This window comes from Apodemus sylvaticus, chromosome 10 (assembly GCF_947179515.1).
Source record: "Apodemus sylvaticus chromosome 10, mApoSyl1.1, whole genome shotgun sequence".
Classification (NCBI taxonomy): Eukaryota; Metazoa; Chordata; class Mammalia; order Rodentia; family Muridae; genus Apodemus; species Apodemus sylvaticus.
The window spans coordinates 19,935,356-19,952,915 of NC_067481.1; the positions used below are offsets into that span (position 1 = coordinate 19,935,356).

Genomic DNA, 17,560 nt, shown 5'->3' on the forward strand with positions numbered 1-17,560 from the left:
CAGCCAGAACCATACTGCAAGACCATGGCTCAACGAACAGGTATAAAAAGCAATGCATACTAGTTACCAATGGGCCATCCACTGAACACAGTTTTACCCAGGAATACACGGCCCCTCTTCACAAAGTGCGCCACTCACTATAGAATGTCTTTGGCTGAGCATGGTGGCACAAGCCTGTAACTCAGGTTCCTGGGAGGCAGAGGCGGGGAGCTCAGTAGGTTTGTGCATGCCTTTAATCCCAGCACTTGGGAGGCAGAGGCAGGTGGATTTCTGAGTTCCAGGCCAGCCTGGTCTACAGAGTGAGTTCCAGGACAGCCAGGGCTACACAGAGAAACCCTGTCTTGAAAAAACAAACAAAACAAAACAAAAGAAGTCAGCAGTCAGTCTACCTTCCAGGGCCTCTTCTGAAGAGACGCCCCGTGCGCCATCACACCCGGAGCCTCATTTCTGTGGAAAGACCACAGACTGTATGTAATTTTGCTCTGGTTTTGATGGTGGAATGTGTTTTGTTTTAAGACAAAGTCTCTCTATGTAGGTCAAGCTGGCCCTTAATTCAGAGATCCTCCCACCTCTACCTCCCAAGTGCTATGACAAAAGACACGCACCACTACGCCTGGCTTTATGTTTTTATTTTATAATTCATTCTACCGAGGTACTGAGCCACTACCATGAAAACATATGACGCCGTCACGCTCTTACTGACAACACCCCACAAAGGGAGACAACTGAATCCCAAGAGACACCGCGGAGTCTAGCACTAGTCAAGGCACCAATAATAACTTACTCATGAGCTACCAAGCTCAGAGGCTTTGAGAATGTGCCAGAGAGGGACTGGAAACTGGGAAGGCAGAGAATGGGCTGGGATCTGTCCTTGGAAGGCAGGAAGCATCTGCTATGGGAACTGAGATGGGTGTTCGTGCACAAAGTGCATGGTCTACAACTGTTGACTTATTCTATATGGATAAATGTTTTAGCTGCATGTATACGTGTGTGTACCCTATGTGCCTGGTGCCTATGGAGGTCGGAAGAAAGCGTCAGATCTGTCGGAACTGGAGTTATGTATGGTTTGAATCAACATGTGGGTGTTGGGAACCAAACCCAAGTCCTTTGAAGAGGAGCGAGTGCTGTTAGCGTATGAGCTATCCCTCCGGCCCACTAACGGCATTGTAAAGCAACATTCGTCAACTTAAGTAAGGCTGGGTACCTTACTTTATTCCTAGCACTTGGGAGAACAGACAGGAGCTATGTACAGAGAGACCGTGTTTGTGTGTGTGTGTGTGTGTGTGTGTGTGTGTTATCAATAAATAACCTAACGCCAGGCAGTGGTGGCACACACCTTTAATGCCAGCACTTGGGAGACAGAGGCAGGCAGATTTCTGAGTTCAAGGCCAACCTGGTCTATAGAGTGAGTTCCAGAACAGCCAGGGCTACACTGAGAAATCCTGTCTCAACAAAACAAAATAAAACAAACAAACAAAAAGTAACCTAACAAGTATAGGATGAATCAGAAGAATGACATATTCAGGGTAGAAGCCATTAGGAAATGTCATCTTCAGAGCTATTGAGATGGCTTAGCAAGGGAAGTCCCTGGAGTGCAAGCCTGGCACACTGAATTCAACCCCTGAGATCCATGTCAAGGTGGGAGCACCAGCTCCTCACCGTTGTCCTCTGGCCTACACACACTGTGGCGTGTGAGACAGAAGTGTGAGACGCTGTAGCCCACGCTGATTTTGAACTCATGGCAATTCTCCTGCTTCGGCCACTTGGAATACTAGGATTATAAGTATGAACCACCACACTTGACTAGAAATGTCTTTAACAAAGCAAAAACAGGGTCTCTCCAATTGGCCCCTGGCTGTCCAGGAACCCATGCGTAGACCAGCCTAGCCTTGAACTCACAGCTCTGCCTGCCTGTGCTTTCCTAATGCTGGATTTAAAGGCATGTGCCCCTCCTCTCCAGAGAAATGTCATTTTAAATTTTAAATTCAAACACACAGGAAATCTTATGGATGCTCTTGTACAAAATCAGGGCAGGAGGAGGAGATGGAAAATGAGCCTCTGTGCTTCTAAAATAGACCAGCGCCGGGTGCGTGTGGGTGGGTGGGAAGGGCGAGCTGACGGAGGAGCAGAAGGAGCACAGAACTTCCTGACAGTATGACATACGCAGGCCTCCTCTCCCTCTTACAGGATGAAAACCACGCAGATGTGTGCCTGGGAACTCAAATCTCTTATTATGGGGGAGAGGATACTGCGCCTCCAGCCTCGGGGAAGATCTCACAGCCACCTGCCTGCTGCTTATAGGAGGCAGCCTGGTTACCAGGAACAAGCCACTTTCTAAAGACATGGGGCCCTTTCTCCCTCATGTTACCATCTCATCCAGTGGTTCTCAACCTTCCTAACGCTGTGTGACCCTTTAAATACACTTTCTCATACTGTGGTGACCTCCAACCCATAACTTTATTGCCTTGCTACTTCATAACTGTAATTTTGCTACTGTTATGAATCGTAATGTAAATCTCGGGTATGCAGGATATCTGATATGTGACACCAAGGGGGTCCTGACTCTCGGGTTGGGAACTACTGCCCTACAGGACGATATATATCCAGGAAGCCTCCAAAGCCATGTCATTGACTGTCTTCTCACAGCAGGCCCAAGAATGAAGCTTTACTGTAACAGAGCAGGTGTCAGATGTCCCGAGGAGAGGCAGGCATGGTGGCTCATGCCCATCGGGTCAGGACCAGGATGCTCGGGCAGGAAGGCGCAGAGTTCCAGGTCAGTCTGCTGTGTGGAGGACGAGCAGTGTTTCATTCTGAAAGCCATCTCTGACTCTGCCAACTCTCACTGACATCTGCCTTAGAATTATAATCTTCTAAGACATTATAGACATATAATTATTTACATAAAATGAGGGGTTTCTTTCTTCGCTTCCCAATGATTTTAAAAACGTTTGGAGTGTGGAGGCCACACGGCACAGCTGTTCTTCACAACCCCTCCCATTACACCGCACACAGCGAAGAGCTCAACAATTTTATGCCTGCCTGATGCTTTCTAGGCACAATGGACTAAAATAAAACTCAGAGAAGCTACAGCCTAAAAGAGGTCAGTGAAGCACCCCTAGCACTGTCTGCAGACAGCTGGGCCAACATTCTGAGAGAGCCACAAGTGCTGTGCTCTTCTGGGCCTTGGTGAGATTTCAACCACCAACTTCCTGATCACTGCCCTCCTTAGGTCATCCTATCCCTGGGGTCAAAGCAGAGCACACCACTGGTGCTCCTCAAGTGGTGCTGTCTGCAACACTGGCTGCAGGTTTATGAGGAGGTAAAATCTGTAACTCTGGGTCACTAGTTTCCTTCCTTTGCTTTGTTTGTGATAGGCACTTACCATGGCAAACCTTGAACTCAAAACTCTCATGCCAGCTATTTTCTTTTTTTCCTGATTTTTTTTTTATTTATTTTATTTATTTATTTATTTATTTTTTTGGACACAGGATCTCACTAAATGGCCCTGGCTGTCCTGGAACTCACTCTGTAAACCAGGCTGGCCTCACAGAGATCCGCCTGCCTCTGCCTCCCAGGTGCTGACATTAAAGGCCTATAGGACCATGCCTGTCTTTAATTTTTGAACTTTACGTGTAAGTGTGTATGTTTATACTTGTGTGTGCCAGTGACCTTGGAGACCAGAGGAGTTGGATTCCCTGGAGCTGGAGTAACAAGCAGCTATAAGCCTCCTGATGGGCATCCTGGAACCAAACTCAGGTCCTCTGGAAGAGCAGGACAAACTCTTGAAGGCCAAGCCATGACTCCAGTCCCCATTTCTGAGTCTCTGAAAACTAGAAGCTAGTTCTTGGGACTATGATGTAACTTTTCCACAGAAAGGTACCAAAATAAATCCTGACCTCTAGCTGATTTCGACATCAGGAGAACCCTTTGTAAGTGAAGTTACCCTCAGGGCTGTGACATAGTCCCCAGCAACCCTCCAGCACCCAAAAGCCCAGAGGCAGAAGGACAGAGGGCATTTACAAGGACACTCAGGAAGAAGCCTGGTGGCCGGAGTCAGTATCTGTGGCATACTCTCTTCTCTCTCCTGCTGTGGCTGCTGGATCACTGGATATCACACCCCAAACTCTACAGATTGGGGATATGGGGCACAGATGGCTCAGCAGGTAAAATACCCACTGCCAACCCTGAGGAACTGAGTTTGAACCCAGGATCCATATGCAGAGAACTGACTTCCTTTAAGATGTCCTCTGACATACACACGTGTAACTGTGGTACATCTGTACATTCACAATTACACACATTTAAAAAATGCAATTAAAAAAAAAACCAAGACAAAAACGTAATTGTGAATCCTACATTATTCTAGCCCAGAGGCACTAGGCGGCTAAGAAGGCAGGAGCCACAGAGGGCCACTTTTACTGCCACCTTTGACTCTGTATTGAGTGGGTTCCTACCATGGAGGAGAGCTGTTTTTAAGAGCTCACACACAGACTGTGATATACAGGAATAAAAGCTGGGCCCACGGGGCTAACAGAAAACAAGAGTGAAAGGAGGAGACAGGCAGGGAAACTCAACAGCTTGTCTGGTGCACTGGGACCTGGCAAGTCAACACCCAGACCAAATGCTACTCAGTCCTCAACCCATGTCCACTGAAGGTGATCCGGCCTGTTAATGAGAGTTTAAAAGGCTGGCCAGCTCCACTGCTACCTAAAACTGAAAACCCACAGGTTGCTGAAGAAATCCAAAGAGGTCTCGGGCTGCTACAGGATGCAGGAGCTGGCACTACTGCTCAGTGGTAAGGACCTGGGTCTGAACATCAGCTCACCGCCACAATCATCCACAGCAACCACAGCCACAAGCTAGGACACAAAGATCATCCCAGGGGAAAACACATCCCCAAGGCCATCCTCTAGTGTCAGTGGATGGGATGGAGGGTCACGGCAAAATCAGAGCCTGTCTTCCTAAGTGAGATGAGAGCTTGTTAGCACACACCAACAGTAACCACGGTCACCCTTCAGCTGGTCTTCATTCAAGGACACCTCCTCAGAGGAATCAGAGACTTTGAGAGAAGAGCTCACTGAAGCAGGGACTGTGGCTCATGCCTGTAATTCTAGCCCTTGGGAGGCTAAGGCAGGAGGATCAAAAGTCTGAACCCAGCCTTGGATACAAGCTAAGACTGTCTCAACAAAAGAAAACAAAAGAAACAACAAACAAACGAAAAGAATGGAGGTGCGGATGGGATAAGGTGGATAGAGGGGCTTGTGGCCAAATCTGACCGCCTGACTTTGATCCCCAGAACCCATGTGGTACTTCTGACTCCCACAAGCTTGCTATGCAGACATAAGGCATTCACACAACATACACACAGTATGGAAATGCAATAAATTTGTTTTTAAATAAAGATTTCAGGTTTTTAAAAAAGTGAGAGGAAAAAGTTAGGGAAGCATCTCCCTAAACCTCCATCTCTGAGCTCCAGAGGGAAAGGGTCACGTGGCAGCCTGGCCAAGCTGCCAATTTTGGAGTGAGCATATTAGATGAACAATGTGGGAGATCAGCAGACCCAGCCTGCCATGGGCAGTCATTGCCCTGAAATAGGCTTCATTTGCTTTTAATTTCTTTTGCTCTCCAGTTTCTTCTCTTTGAAGCAGCTCTTGATTAGTTTCTTTTTAAACTGCCATTTAATTAGGAAACGTAATTAGAATACTTATTTGATACCAGTGATGAGAGTTCTCTTCATTTCTGCTTTGATCTAGTTCTGAAAAACCAAAAGCTGAAGAGAAATGGAGCAAGTGCCTAAAAGCCCTTCCCAAGTGCTCCTCCGTGCAGCGGGACGCCAACTAAGAGCCGCTCTGAGACAAAAGGGAGGGAGAGCAAAAGTGGAGAGCTCTGCACTTTACCTTCTGTCCTAGCTGCAAGCAGTTGTCCACCTGACACAGCCTGGAGTCATCTGAGAGGAGACTGGATTGAGGAACTGTCTAGCTCAGAGTGGCTTTAGGTCATGTTCTGAGTGCAGATACAGGAGAGCCCAGCCCACTGTGGGCAGCACCAACCCTGAGCAGAAGGTTACAGAAGAAAGAAAACTAGCTGGAGAGGGGTGGGGCACACTTCTAATCCTAGCACCTGGGAGGGGGGGGGGGGCAGAAGTTGGTGGATCTCTGTGAGTTTGAGGCCAGCTTGGTCCACAGAGCAAGTTCCAGGACAGCCAGGACTACCCAGAGAAACTGTGTCTCAAAAAAACCAAAAGAAAAAAACAAAACAAAACCCTAAGAGCCCAGAGAAATGGCCTAGCTGTTATTCCAGGCATGATGCCATTTGCCCTTTGGAGACAGAGGTGGGCAGAGCTCTGGTGAGTTCCAGGTGAGCCCAGTGCAAGTTCCAGGCCAGCCAGAGCTGCATAGTGAGATCCTGTCTTTTGAAAAAGTCCTAGTGGTTCTTCCAGAGGACCTGAGTTTGGTTCTTAGCGTCCCACAACCACCTGTAACTCCAAGGGAACGAATGTCCTCTTCTGACTCCCACAGACAGCAGCACACAGACAGCAGACAGATAAGTCAGTGTGAAAACAGTGGAGGAGCTGGTGAAGGAGCCAGGCCCCAAGCATGGCTCCTCCTCAGGTTCCTGGCCTGACTTCCCCCCCAATAATGGACGGCAACCTGGAACTGTAAGCTGCACAAACCTTTACACAAGCAACAGAAAGTCAACTAGAACGCCTTCTTAAAAAAGAAAAAAAAGATGTATTTATTATTATTTCTAAGTACAATGTCTTCAAATACTCCAGAGGAGGGTGTCAGGTCTCTTTACTGATGGTTGTGAGCCACCATGTGATTGCTGGGATTTGAACTCAGGACCTTTAGAAGAGCAGCCAGTGCTTTTAACCGCTGAGCCATCTCTACAGCCCAGAACACCTTCTAAAAGTGAAAATCTATTTGCTTCCCTTTGTTTAGTTATGAACATTATTTTGAAATGGTCTCACTCTGTAGCTTTGAGAGGCCTCAAACTCCTGGCAATCCTCTGGCCTCGGCGTCCTCAACACTGGGATTAGAAACACGTGCTACAGCCGGGCGGTGGTGGCGCACGCCTTTAATCCCAGCACTTGGGAGGCAGAGGCAGGTGGATTTCTGAGTTCGAGGCCAGCCTGGTCTACAGAGTGAGTTCCAGGACAGCCAGGGCTATACAGAGAAACCCTGTCTCGAAAAACCAAAAAAAAAAAAAAAAAAGAAACACATGCTACAAGATACAGCAGCACCTTTGCTTAAGTGTTACAGGTGACACGAGGAAAACCCTAAGACGCCATTTCAAAAGCAGAAGAGGGTGGCAACTGTCACTGTGGGAAAGGGTCAGCTACGGAGCCTGAGACCCAGTGCCATCCCTGGGCTCACATCGTGAAATGACAAAATGACACGCGTGTCTCTCATCCTCTGCACATACATGTAGCATGTGTGCACCTACATATATACACATCCCCACATGCAAAAATAAATAAAAATTGTAAATGCAATAATTTAGGGGGCTGGGTGGAGAGATGGCTTGGAGGTTGCTGAGGGCTCACAACCATGTGTTAAGTTCAGGTCCAGGGGACTGAAGCCCTTTCTGCCTCCCTCAGGTATCTGCACACACGTGCACATACACATAATTTAAATTTTTTAAACTAAAATTAGCCAGACAGTGGTGGTGCACGCCTTTAATCCCAGCACTTCGGAGGCAGAGGCAGGCGGATTTCTGAGTTCAAGGCCAGCCTGGACTACAGAGTGAGTTCCAGGACAGCCAGGGCTACACAGAGAAACCCTGTCTGGGGGGAGGGGGAAACCTAAAATTAAAACAAGAAAGAATACAGGCAAGAAACAGTTCAAAAAGACAAAGGGGAGAGGTGTCCGTAATAAACTGCAGGGCGGCGGCTGGCTTCTGTGCTTCAGCAATGTAGGTAAGAAGGCGTGATTAAGGCGGGCGAGCCTGCCTGACGGCCTGAGCTCCGTTCACACACGCCACACAGAAAGGCCGCAGGTGGGGGCACACCTGCCATCTCAGAGCTCCTGTGAGGAGACTCCAGGGGAGAGGAGAATCACCCTGACACTCGAGAGCAGTTAACCAAGCATGCACAGCAAGGCAGAAATGATGGAAGACTGCATTAACAAGATGGAAGGAGAGAACTCAGCCTCCAACACACACATACACACACACACACAAGTACATACATACGTACGTATGTACGTAAGATTTATTGTCGAAAGTATGTATGTTTAAAAAAAAAAATCTAAGACTGGAAATGTGCCCACAATCTCAGAACTAAAGAAGAGAAAGCAGGAGAACTAGAAATTCAAGATCGTTCTCAATACAAAATGAGTTTGAGGGCTGACTGGGCTACAGAGACCCCGCACTGACCTCAGGTTGAGCACTGTAGTGTTTGCCTTCACTGGCTGACACCTACTAAGCACTAGGCACTAGGCATTACGGGACACAATCCATGTTCTCATTTAATAGCCCACAAGACAGAGACCTGGACATGCTCAATAAGTTATCAAGATCTATATTGCTATAATAAAGCTACAAGAATGGAGTTTGTAAAATTAACGGAAGGCAAGCTGGGGAAAGTTAGCAGAAGACATGAAGAAAGAACAGGCTTCATTTTATTTTTGTAGATGGGAGTCTCACTATATAGTCCTGGCTGGTCTGCTACATAGACCAGGCTAGTCCTGTACTCAAGGAAATGGAACACACCTATAATTCCAGCACCTGGGAGGCAGACACAAGTGGATCTTGGTGAGGCCAGCCTGATCTACAGAGAAACCGAGGTGTGGGGCTGTGGGAGGGGCAGGGTATTGAACCACCACATCTTGCTCAAAGCAGGTGTGAATGACTCCAAAGTCCATACTTTCCTCAGGGCGAGGCGGTCTCTTTCCAAAAACACTTACTCAGCTTTGAAAGTTAAAGGAAGCTGGGCGGTGGTGACACACGCCTGTAAACCCAGCCCTCTGGGAGGCAGAGGCAGTCGGATTTCTGAGTTCAAGGCCAGCCTGGTCTACAGAGTGAGTTCCAGGACAGGCAGGGCTACACAGAGAAACCCTGTCTCGAAAAAAACACACACACACACACACACACACACACAAAAGTTAAAGGAAAATGCTAATTCAATGCACCAGAAGTTGATCTGCTTCTGACTAGGACCTTCATTTGTCACGTGCCACCTGCAAACTACTTCATTTCATGAACCCCTAGATTTGATTATACTAATATAGTTTGCTCGCTCTAACCATATCCTGTAATAGAATACACACACACACACACACACACACACACACACACACACACACGGGGATCACTCCTAAAGATTTTGGGGAAAGGGAGCTATCATTCTGTGGTACCACAGCTAAAACAAAGAACTTCCTGGCAAACGAGATTGTCCTGGTTTTCTTGCTTGGGATTGAACACCAGGGCCTGTGACACGGTGAGAACATGCTCGATGGCCAAATTATATCTCAAGGATTGGCAAAGTTTTGCAAACTGTGGGTTTTCAGTGTACAAACCTATTTAAAAAATAAAATAAAAAGACTGACACCAGTTAGGGCAACATTTTCACTGATTAGGGCAACATTTTCACAGAGAAAATTAGAACAAATACAGAATGAACAAAGAAAAAGTTGTACTTCCACTTCTGAAGGGACTCTCACACTTAGCCCTCTCATCTGAGGGACTTTTCCCTCGAGAGGCCTGTCCAGTGTTCCTCAGCGCCTACTTCCTCCTTCTCAGCTCTTCCATTCTTGGGAATAGCTGTCTTAAATGAGGCTGTTCCATTAGATCTGCTGTGAATTACAGCAACAGAACAGTCATGAAATCAAAGTTGGCGAGCTTCCTTTTCTGCCACACATTCTTGTGATTCCCGCTCCCCACCTCCCCCCGCTGGTTGGAGAACAAGAGTCTGGATCTTTTTTTAAGCCTAAACTCACCACAGTCAGATTACTGATCATTTAATCCTTTGCTCAGCCATCTTTAGAGAGAAGAATAAATAGAGTGTAGCCAAAGGTTACAAACTTCTACCTTCATCTCAACTTTAACCAGAATTAGGGTTAGGTCCAAGCTAAGAGCTGCCGGCTACTGTTAATCACAAGCTGGCTGTAACAAAATCTGGCTATAAAAACCAGACTATCACACAGACAACCACACACCCACAAGTCTCTACACAAAAGAATATACGTATGTATACATACATACATACATACATACAGATAGGGTGGGGGCATTAGAACAGCAGGAAAATAATGTGAACTTAAATACATCATTTCCTGTGACTGGCTTACAGGTGTACTGATTGGAAAAGCAAAGACAAATACAAATTCTCAAATATATGGTCCATTTCTTCTTCTCTAGTAACAAAAGACAGAAATTACTTATAGTAAGACCGTGGCCTACACAGTGGCCTGTAACAGTAATCCCTATACCTGAGAGGCAAGAACATCATTCCAAGTTCGGGGTCAATCTTCTATATCGTAAGTCCCAGCCCAGTCATAGCTACACAGTGAGAACTAAAATGACAAAACATAACAAACAAAAACCCCTGGGGAGACCCTAAAGTACAAGATGTGCAATGGTACCCCACAAATACCACATGTTCTCCAAAAAGCAACATCAGTTTGTTGAGGCTTTGAGGCACTTCACTAAATTACCATTGTAAAGGTACAATGAAATTGACTAATAATACCCACCGATTATTTGAGGCAATAGGCACTGAATAAATCAAAACATTATCACATCAATAATAACATGGGATTCATAGTGAGTTTATATTTTGGAATTGTCTGGCAGTTATATTTTACAATATAATTATATACATGGCTTGTATAGCCTAAGGAATTTCCTCATTGACTGTGAACTACAACGAAATGTTTTATTATTACTTTATTGCTAGTCACGTTTCGCATACACCTTTTTAAGTAACGTTCCTTCTGAACTGCAGTTTCTAGATTGCTCTGCGTTTTACTATTGAAATCCACCGTTCAAAATGTTCTTTTCCTCCATCGTGCCTGAAACAAGGGAGTGGTACACTACACAGAACTTTTATATAATAAAACTATTGCATGTCTCCGACCCTTAATATCTGAGCACCCATCCTGGTAAATGACAAGGACAAAACCCAATCGCTAGGCAGGATCTCAATGGCTTAGCCAATAAGAACATGGGGGTGGGGTTAGACTAAGATCCCGGTGACTTCCCCGCACCCCAGATACCCAGCTTGTGGGAGACCGGACAGGAATTGGGATAAGATGATCTCGTTACCTCCTGTTGTGGATGTTGTCCTCCTCGTTCTCGCAATCGCTGCAGTGCTCATGGCCGTTTCCATTCCCTTCCATCATCAGTGGCAGCGAAGGTGCCGGCAGCTTCACTGCTGTCTCACTCTCATCCGCCATCTTGGGTTGCGAGAGCCGGACTCCGCGCCCCGCTACATGGAGGGCTCCTATTGGACAGGGGAAATATGCGCTGTATTCTGGGTTTTGTAGTTTGTGTGAAGAAATCTGACACTAAGGGTGGCTTGTTCTCAAGAAACTTGTACCGATGTGGACTACAAAACCCAGAAATCATAAAGGGACGTTGCCTTGGGAGGAGCGGACAGCAATTCCGGAAAGCCCCTAGGTTCAGCCGCGCTCTGAGACGAAGGGAGCTATACACCTTACAGGGTGGTCGCGGGGCATGCTGGGAGTTGCAGTTCCATGTTAAATTAGAGTTTCGAGAGTAAAGGGCTTGCAAAGTCCAAGGTTTGCAGCGCACCCGTGGTAATCACCGGGCCACAGGTGAGCCGTTATCGGCTACCGTTAAGGACCGTTACCATTCCTGGGTAAGTGAAAGACACTGAGGTCCATGGCTGCGATTCTCCAGGAGCTCAAATGCCCTTACAGAGGGCTTTCCTACCTAAGGCCATGTTTGCTCTCTGCTGCGTTCCCCACTCCAGCCTTTAGACAGACCTGGGTCTTTGGAAATCTAAAACTGGTAGACAGTGGATTGAAGTGTGTCGAACACTGACCCTGAACAAAAGACTTGATTGCTTGCAGGCGTGGCTTACCATTTCTTGGCTTCTAGTTTTGCACTGAGCTCTTATTCACATTATACCTTTGATTCCCCACTAGAGCCTTCCATAACAAGTCTTTTTTTTTTTAAGATTATAACAATTACATAATTTCCCCACTTCCCCTTTCCTTCCTCTAACCCCTCCCATATACACCCCACCTTGCTCTCAAAAGGCCTCTTTTTCTTTAGTTGTTGTTGCATTGGGGGGGGGGGTCCTAAGTGTATAAATGTTGCCCGTTCAGTATGCATAATGTTGTATGTATACGATTTCAGGGTTGATGTGCCTGGGAAGAACTATTTCCTCCCCCCCCCACCCCCGTTTTTAGCCTTTCTTATTGCCTTCAGTTCTTAGTCCAGGCTTAGGGCCTCATGAGCTCCCCTACCCCCAACATGAGTCTTTAATGAGCACTTACACACCAGGCTCCAGGGTAAGACATTTTGTACATGAATTCCTATAATTTTCAAGCTTAGAATGTGTATGCCATTGTGATTCCTTTTTTTCACAGATGAAAAGACTGTTCCAGAAAAGTTGGTACATTGTTTGTAGGCGGCAAAATCTGTCTACAAATCTGTATCTACCTACTCTGTGCCCTCTGCAATTCTTTACCATCACACCAGTCACACTGTTGGATCCAGGCAACTGCCAAGGGAAAAATCTATTATAGGAAGGTAAATTCGCATCTATCTTAGAATTGCCTGAATGCTTCAGTCTCGCTGGCCTTTGCCCTGTAACTAGCTGATCTAATCATAATCCCGAGAAGAGAGCCCAAAGACAAGGGCTTAGAGACTTCCTATTTGTGTTGAGAATGGTGGGTGGTGAGAGACTAGTTCTTACCCTTTGAGAACTGCAAGGCCGAAAAGGGAAATGACCTTTGCCTTTGCAAAACTGAGCAAGGGAAGAAACATTCCCTTCTGACTCACAGAAAATGAAAAAAAAAAAAAAAAAACACAGAGCTAAATATAGCCAACTCCTCTTGCTTGAGTAGCAGGCCCAGAGAAGTAAATAGACTCCAAAGATGCCAACGATCCTTGGTCACTTGTGTTTGATTTTGGGAAGCAGTCAAAGCTGTTCACTTGTGCACAGCTGTCACCTATACTCATCGCTTCAGGACCAAGACTACTTTAACACGGTGCCACCAGCATTAGGGCTCAGTGGTAGGGGCTATGCCTAGTGTGTGTAAGGCCCTGGGTTCACTGTGCACTACTACTACATCCAGCATATTACATTTATTTCTGTGTGTATGTGTGCATGCTTGCACTTTGACCCACTAAGTCATCTCACCATCTGGAGGTTAACTTTTCTATTGTCTCCTTTAACTTAGATGCTCTTATAAAATAAACATGGGAGGGGATTTGAAGAAAACTACATGTCACAAAACTTGAATGAGAACTTATGTCTATTCTAATTCCCAGTCCTGTGTTGCTGGCTTTTACACAGACGCATTTTATGGTCGAGGAAGAATGAAGATGTAGGTTTTCTGTGGGCCCTGCCATTCTTGGAGTTCACAGCTTAAGTACAACATTTTGCCTTGCTAGTTGTGAGGGTTCTTGTAACCCTAGGACTGTAGGCAGAGAAAGGAGGAATAGAGCACCCTGAATTCCATAGGACTTCTCTGGCCTCTGTGGGTACCAACATACATGTGCACAAACCCACACAAATACACAAACATACACATAATTAAAAACAATAAAAATAATATTTTAAAGAAGACTTCTCAGCTAAGGCAGGATCACAAGTTTGAGGTCAGCCTGGGCTACCTAATGAAACTTTTTACTCAACCACAAAAATAGCCAGTACTTATAAATGACTACATTTTTATGTCTCGGGGTTGGGGCACAGGGTGACAACAGTCTCAGCGATGGGATCCAGGCCCTTGGGGAAATGAGCTGAGTTTTCATAAGAAAAGCACACCTAGCAAGGCAGTGGTGATGTCCTTTAACCCCATGTATTAGTCAGGGTTCTCTGGAGTCACAGAACTTATGGAACATCTCTATATTGAGGAAATTTATTATGATGACTTACAGTCTGTAGTCAAACTCCCCAACAATGGTCAGCTGTGAATGAGAAGTCCAAGGATCTAGTAGTCGCTCAGTCCCACGAGGCTAGTTGTGTCAGCTGGTCTTCTGTAGAAGTAGGTTCCAACAGGTGTGCTGGCTGGTAAGTGCAAGCAGGCAAAGAAGAGTGAGTTCCTTCTTCCAAGGTCCTCATGTAGGTCTCTAGCAGAAGGTGTGGCCCAGATTAAGGTGTGTACCACCACGCCTGGATCTGGGACTTGATTTATCCCAGGCTGACCTTGAACTTGGAGATCTTGCCTCAGTCGCCTGCAATTCAAGGCCTGTACTACCTTAGCCTGGGCTGAAGCTCCTGTGCCTCAAGATCTCCATGCTCAAGATCCAGGTCAGACATTTGTGTCTTCGAGCCTCAAGATGTGGATCACAGGTGAGCCCTCCAATTCTGGATTGTAGTTCACTCCAGATACAGTTAAATTGACAACCAGGAATAACTGTTATAGCCCAACACTTGGGAGGCAGAAGCAGGTAGATCCCTGAGTTCAGGGGAAGCCTGGTCTACCGATCGAGTTACACAATAGGCAGGGCTACAGAGAGCAACTCCTCCGTCTAGAAAAGCAAACCAAACAAACCTCCAGCATACCTATTAAGGTGGATGTTCTAGGCAGAAGGAGAGTGCTTTTTCTCACTTTTTGTGTTACATGTTTTGAGGGAGACTGCATGTATATATGTGTGCAAATGCACAAACCCACAAATGTCCATAGAGAGACCAGAAACGATGTCTTTCTCTGTCGCTTTCCATCTGATGCCCTTGAGAAATGCTTTCTCCCTGAACCCAGAGCTCGCTCATTGTAGTCAGCTAGATGGGCTGGCCAGAGAGCGAGTGGGATCTAAGTGTTCTGAAGTCACAGGCATACACCACTATAGCCTGACTTTATATGGATGCTGTGGAATTCTAATCCGGGTCCCTATGATACACAGCAGATACTCTTTTTGTTGTTGTTGTTGTTGTTGTTGTTGTTGTTGTTGTTGTTGTTGTTGTTGTTGAAGATAGAGTCTTAACTTTGGGGCCCTGGCTGTTCTGGAACTTGCTTCATAAACCAGACTGGCCTAGTACTCAGAGATCGCCCTCCTGCTTCCAGCTGCAGGCCACCATGCCGAGTGCAGCGGATCTTTTTTTTTCCACCCACTGAACCATCTCCCATCCCAGAACAGTGCGCTTGCACTGCCATAATGAATTGATCAAGCTGTAGGCTGGAGTATGAGGAACATATTGCAAGTCAAGATTGGAAGCAAGGTTAGTGGTACAGGCCTGTCATCCCATCTGCTGGCGCGAGGTGGCGTAGCAGATCAATGCCAGCCTGCCAACTTAGTGAGACCCTGTGTAAAAATAACCAATACTAGTGAACGGGAGAAAGCTCAGTGGTAGGGAATTTGTCTAGCATACCTGAGATCCTGGGTTCAATTCTACGTATTACAGGGGTGGGGGTAGGGGGTAACAAAGGTAATAGTAGAAAAGTAGGCAAGAATTAGGCTGAAGAGAGGTAGAATATGGTAAAGAATTGGGAGCCAGTGAGGGAGTTTTAGCTGGGGAGAGATAGGATTGTATTTTTTGTTGCCAAAAGCTCATATTGGAAAGTCTGGAGCTGTAGCTTAGTTCGTAGGATACTTGCCAACAGAGTACAAAGCCCTAAATCCAATTCTCAGCACCATATAAGCCAGGTGTGATATTGCCTGAGATTCTAGAACTGAGGACGTGGGAGGATCAGAAAGTCAAGGTCACGTTTGGCTACATAAAGAGTCCCAGGCTGGCTTGGGCTGCATGAGGCTCTGTTTCTTACTCATTTATTTTGGATTTTTGAGACAGGGTCTGTATATACCTGGCTGTCCTAGAACTTGAAGTATAGACTAGGCTGGCCTTGAACTCACAGAGATCCATTTCCCTCTCCCACGTGAGTGCTGAGATTAAAGGTTTGTGCCACCATGCCCAGTGCAGGCTCTGTCTTACCAAAAATATGTTCATATGATATAATCGATTAGTAAGTAACCTTAGGGTAGAGGGTCTCTTCCCTCCAAAGAGCTAATTGTCTGCGTGTGAAATGAGTTGGAGATGATCCTTGGTAACTTCATGTCTCTCCTGTTGCTTACTTTTGGGAAGTGGCCCTCAGGCTTCTTCCTGAGACACAATCCTAACGTGGTCCAAAGAACGCTGGGCCTCTGTGGGTTTAAGAATGTTCCTGCTGGTCCCTGCACTTTGAAACAGTTAGTTAGGGGCTGACAAGATCTTGGCTCAGAGGATAAAAGTGACTTCCAGGAAAACTTGACACCCGGTATTCTAGATCCAGGACCTATAATGGAAGAAAAGAACTGCCTTCTAGAAATCATCCTCTGACACACACACCCCATATGTGCACAGGTAATAAAATGGAGGGTGCATATTCCTGGAGTGGCATTGTGGAAAAAGTTTGAAGGGGGAAAAAGGAAGATTTTAGCATTCTTAAAATTTTATTTCTATTTTATGTACATAAGTATTCTGTGTGTGTGTCTGTGCATTACTGTGTGCATCGTACCCTTCCGACTCCCTGGAGCTGGGGTTACTAATGGTTGTGTATGTGCATGCTGGGAACCAAAGTGGGGTCCTGGGAAGAGCAGCTAGTGGTTCCAACCACTGGGCTATCTCTCCTTCCTTTGTTTCCTTCCTTCCTTCCTTCTTTCTTTAGACAGTCTTACCTATCCCAGACTAACCTTGAACTTGCTATGCCTCGAGATGACCTGAACTTCTTCTGATCTACCTCCCAGTGCTGAGATTATAAATATACACTTCTGTATTAGTTTGGGTTCTCTAGAGTCACAGAATGTATGGGCAGTCTCTATATAGTTAGGGAGTTTGTCGATGACTTTGTTGGACTTACAGTCTATAGTCCAACTCCCCAACAATGGGCAGCAGCAGCTGTGGATGGAAGTTCAAGGATCTAGCAGTTGCTCAGTCCCACAAGCAAGCAGGCAAGGAAGAGTGAGTAAATCTTCCTTCTTCCAATGTCCTTATATATCTCCAACAGAGGGTGTAGCCCAGATTAAAGGCTGTAGATCTCCAGCAGAGGGTATGGTCCAGATTAAAGGCATGTGTCTCCATGCCTTTAATCCCAGATGATCTTGAACTCGGAGATTTCCTTGTCTTAATCTTGTGGAATTCATAGCCACTATGCTTCAAGATGTCCATGCCAAGACTCAGGTCATAAACTTATATCTCTGAGCCTTCAGATTAGGATCATAGGTGAGCCTTCCAATTCTAGATTGTAGTTCATTCCAGATATAGTCAGGTTGACAACCAGGAATAGCCACTGCAACTACTATTTCCCATTTATACTGCAAACACATATCTGCAATCGAGCCACGTCTCTATCTCCATAAAACAGACTTTATATTTGGCTTTAGAAGCTCCTTAAGCTCTGTATTTCCTTTATTGTAACTTCTGGGATTCTACAGACACCCCTCCCCC

The 17,560-nt window shown here is 46.1% G+C and overlaps 2 protein-coding genes across 3 annotated transcripts in view; one reads left to right on the plus strand and one right to left on the minus strand.

Moving 5' to 3' along the window:
• Window positions 1-11,427, minus strand: part of Nmt1 (N-myristoyltransferase 1) — a 36,682-nt gene extending 25,255 nt beyond the window's left edge. The window contains exon 1 of the mRNA XM_052197742.1: window positions 11,266-11,427. Within this exon, the coding sequence (XP_052053702.1) occupies window positions 11,266-11,396 (131 nt within the window). The 5' untranslated portion in view covers window positions 11,397-11,427. The remainder of the gene's footprint in view (window positions 1-11,265) is intronic.
• A 196-nt stretch (window positions 11,428-11,623) lies between these two features.
• The window catches only part of Dcakd (dephospho-CoA kinase domain containing), a 34,498-nt gene continuing 28,561 nt past the window's right edge, over window positions 11,624-17,560 (plus strand). Inside the window, exons 1-2 of one of the 2 annotated variants that reach the window (XM_052197745.1) lie at window positions 11,624-11,821; window positions 12,558-12,720. The gene's annotated coding sequence lies outside the window, so the exon portion shown is untranslated. The remainder of the gene's footprint in view (window positions 11,822-12,557; window positions 12,721-17,560) is intronic. The other variant, XM_052197744.1, reaches the window with a different exon arrangement.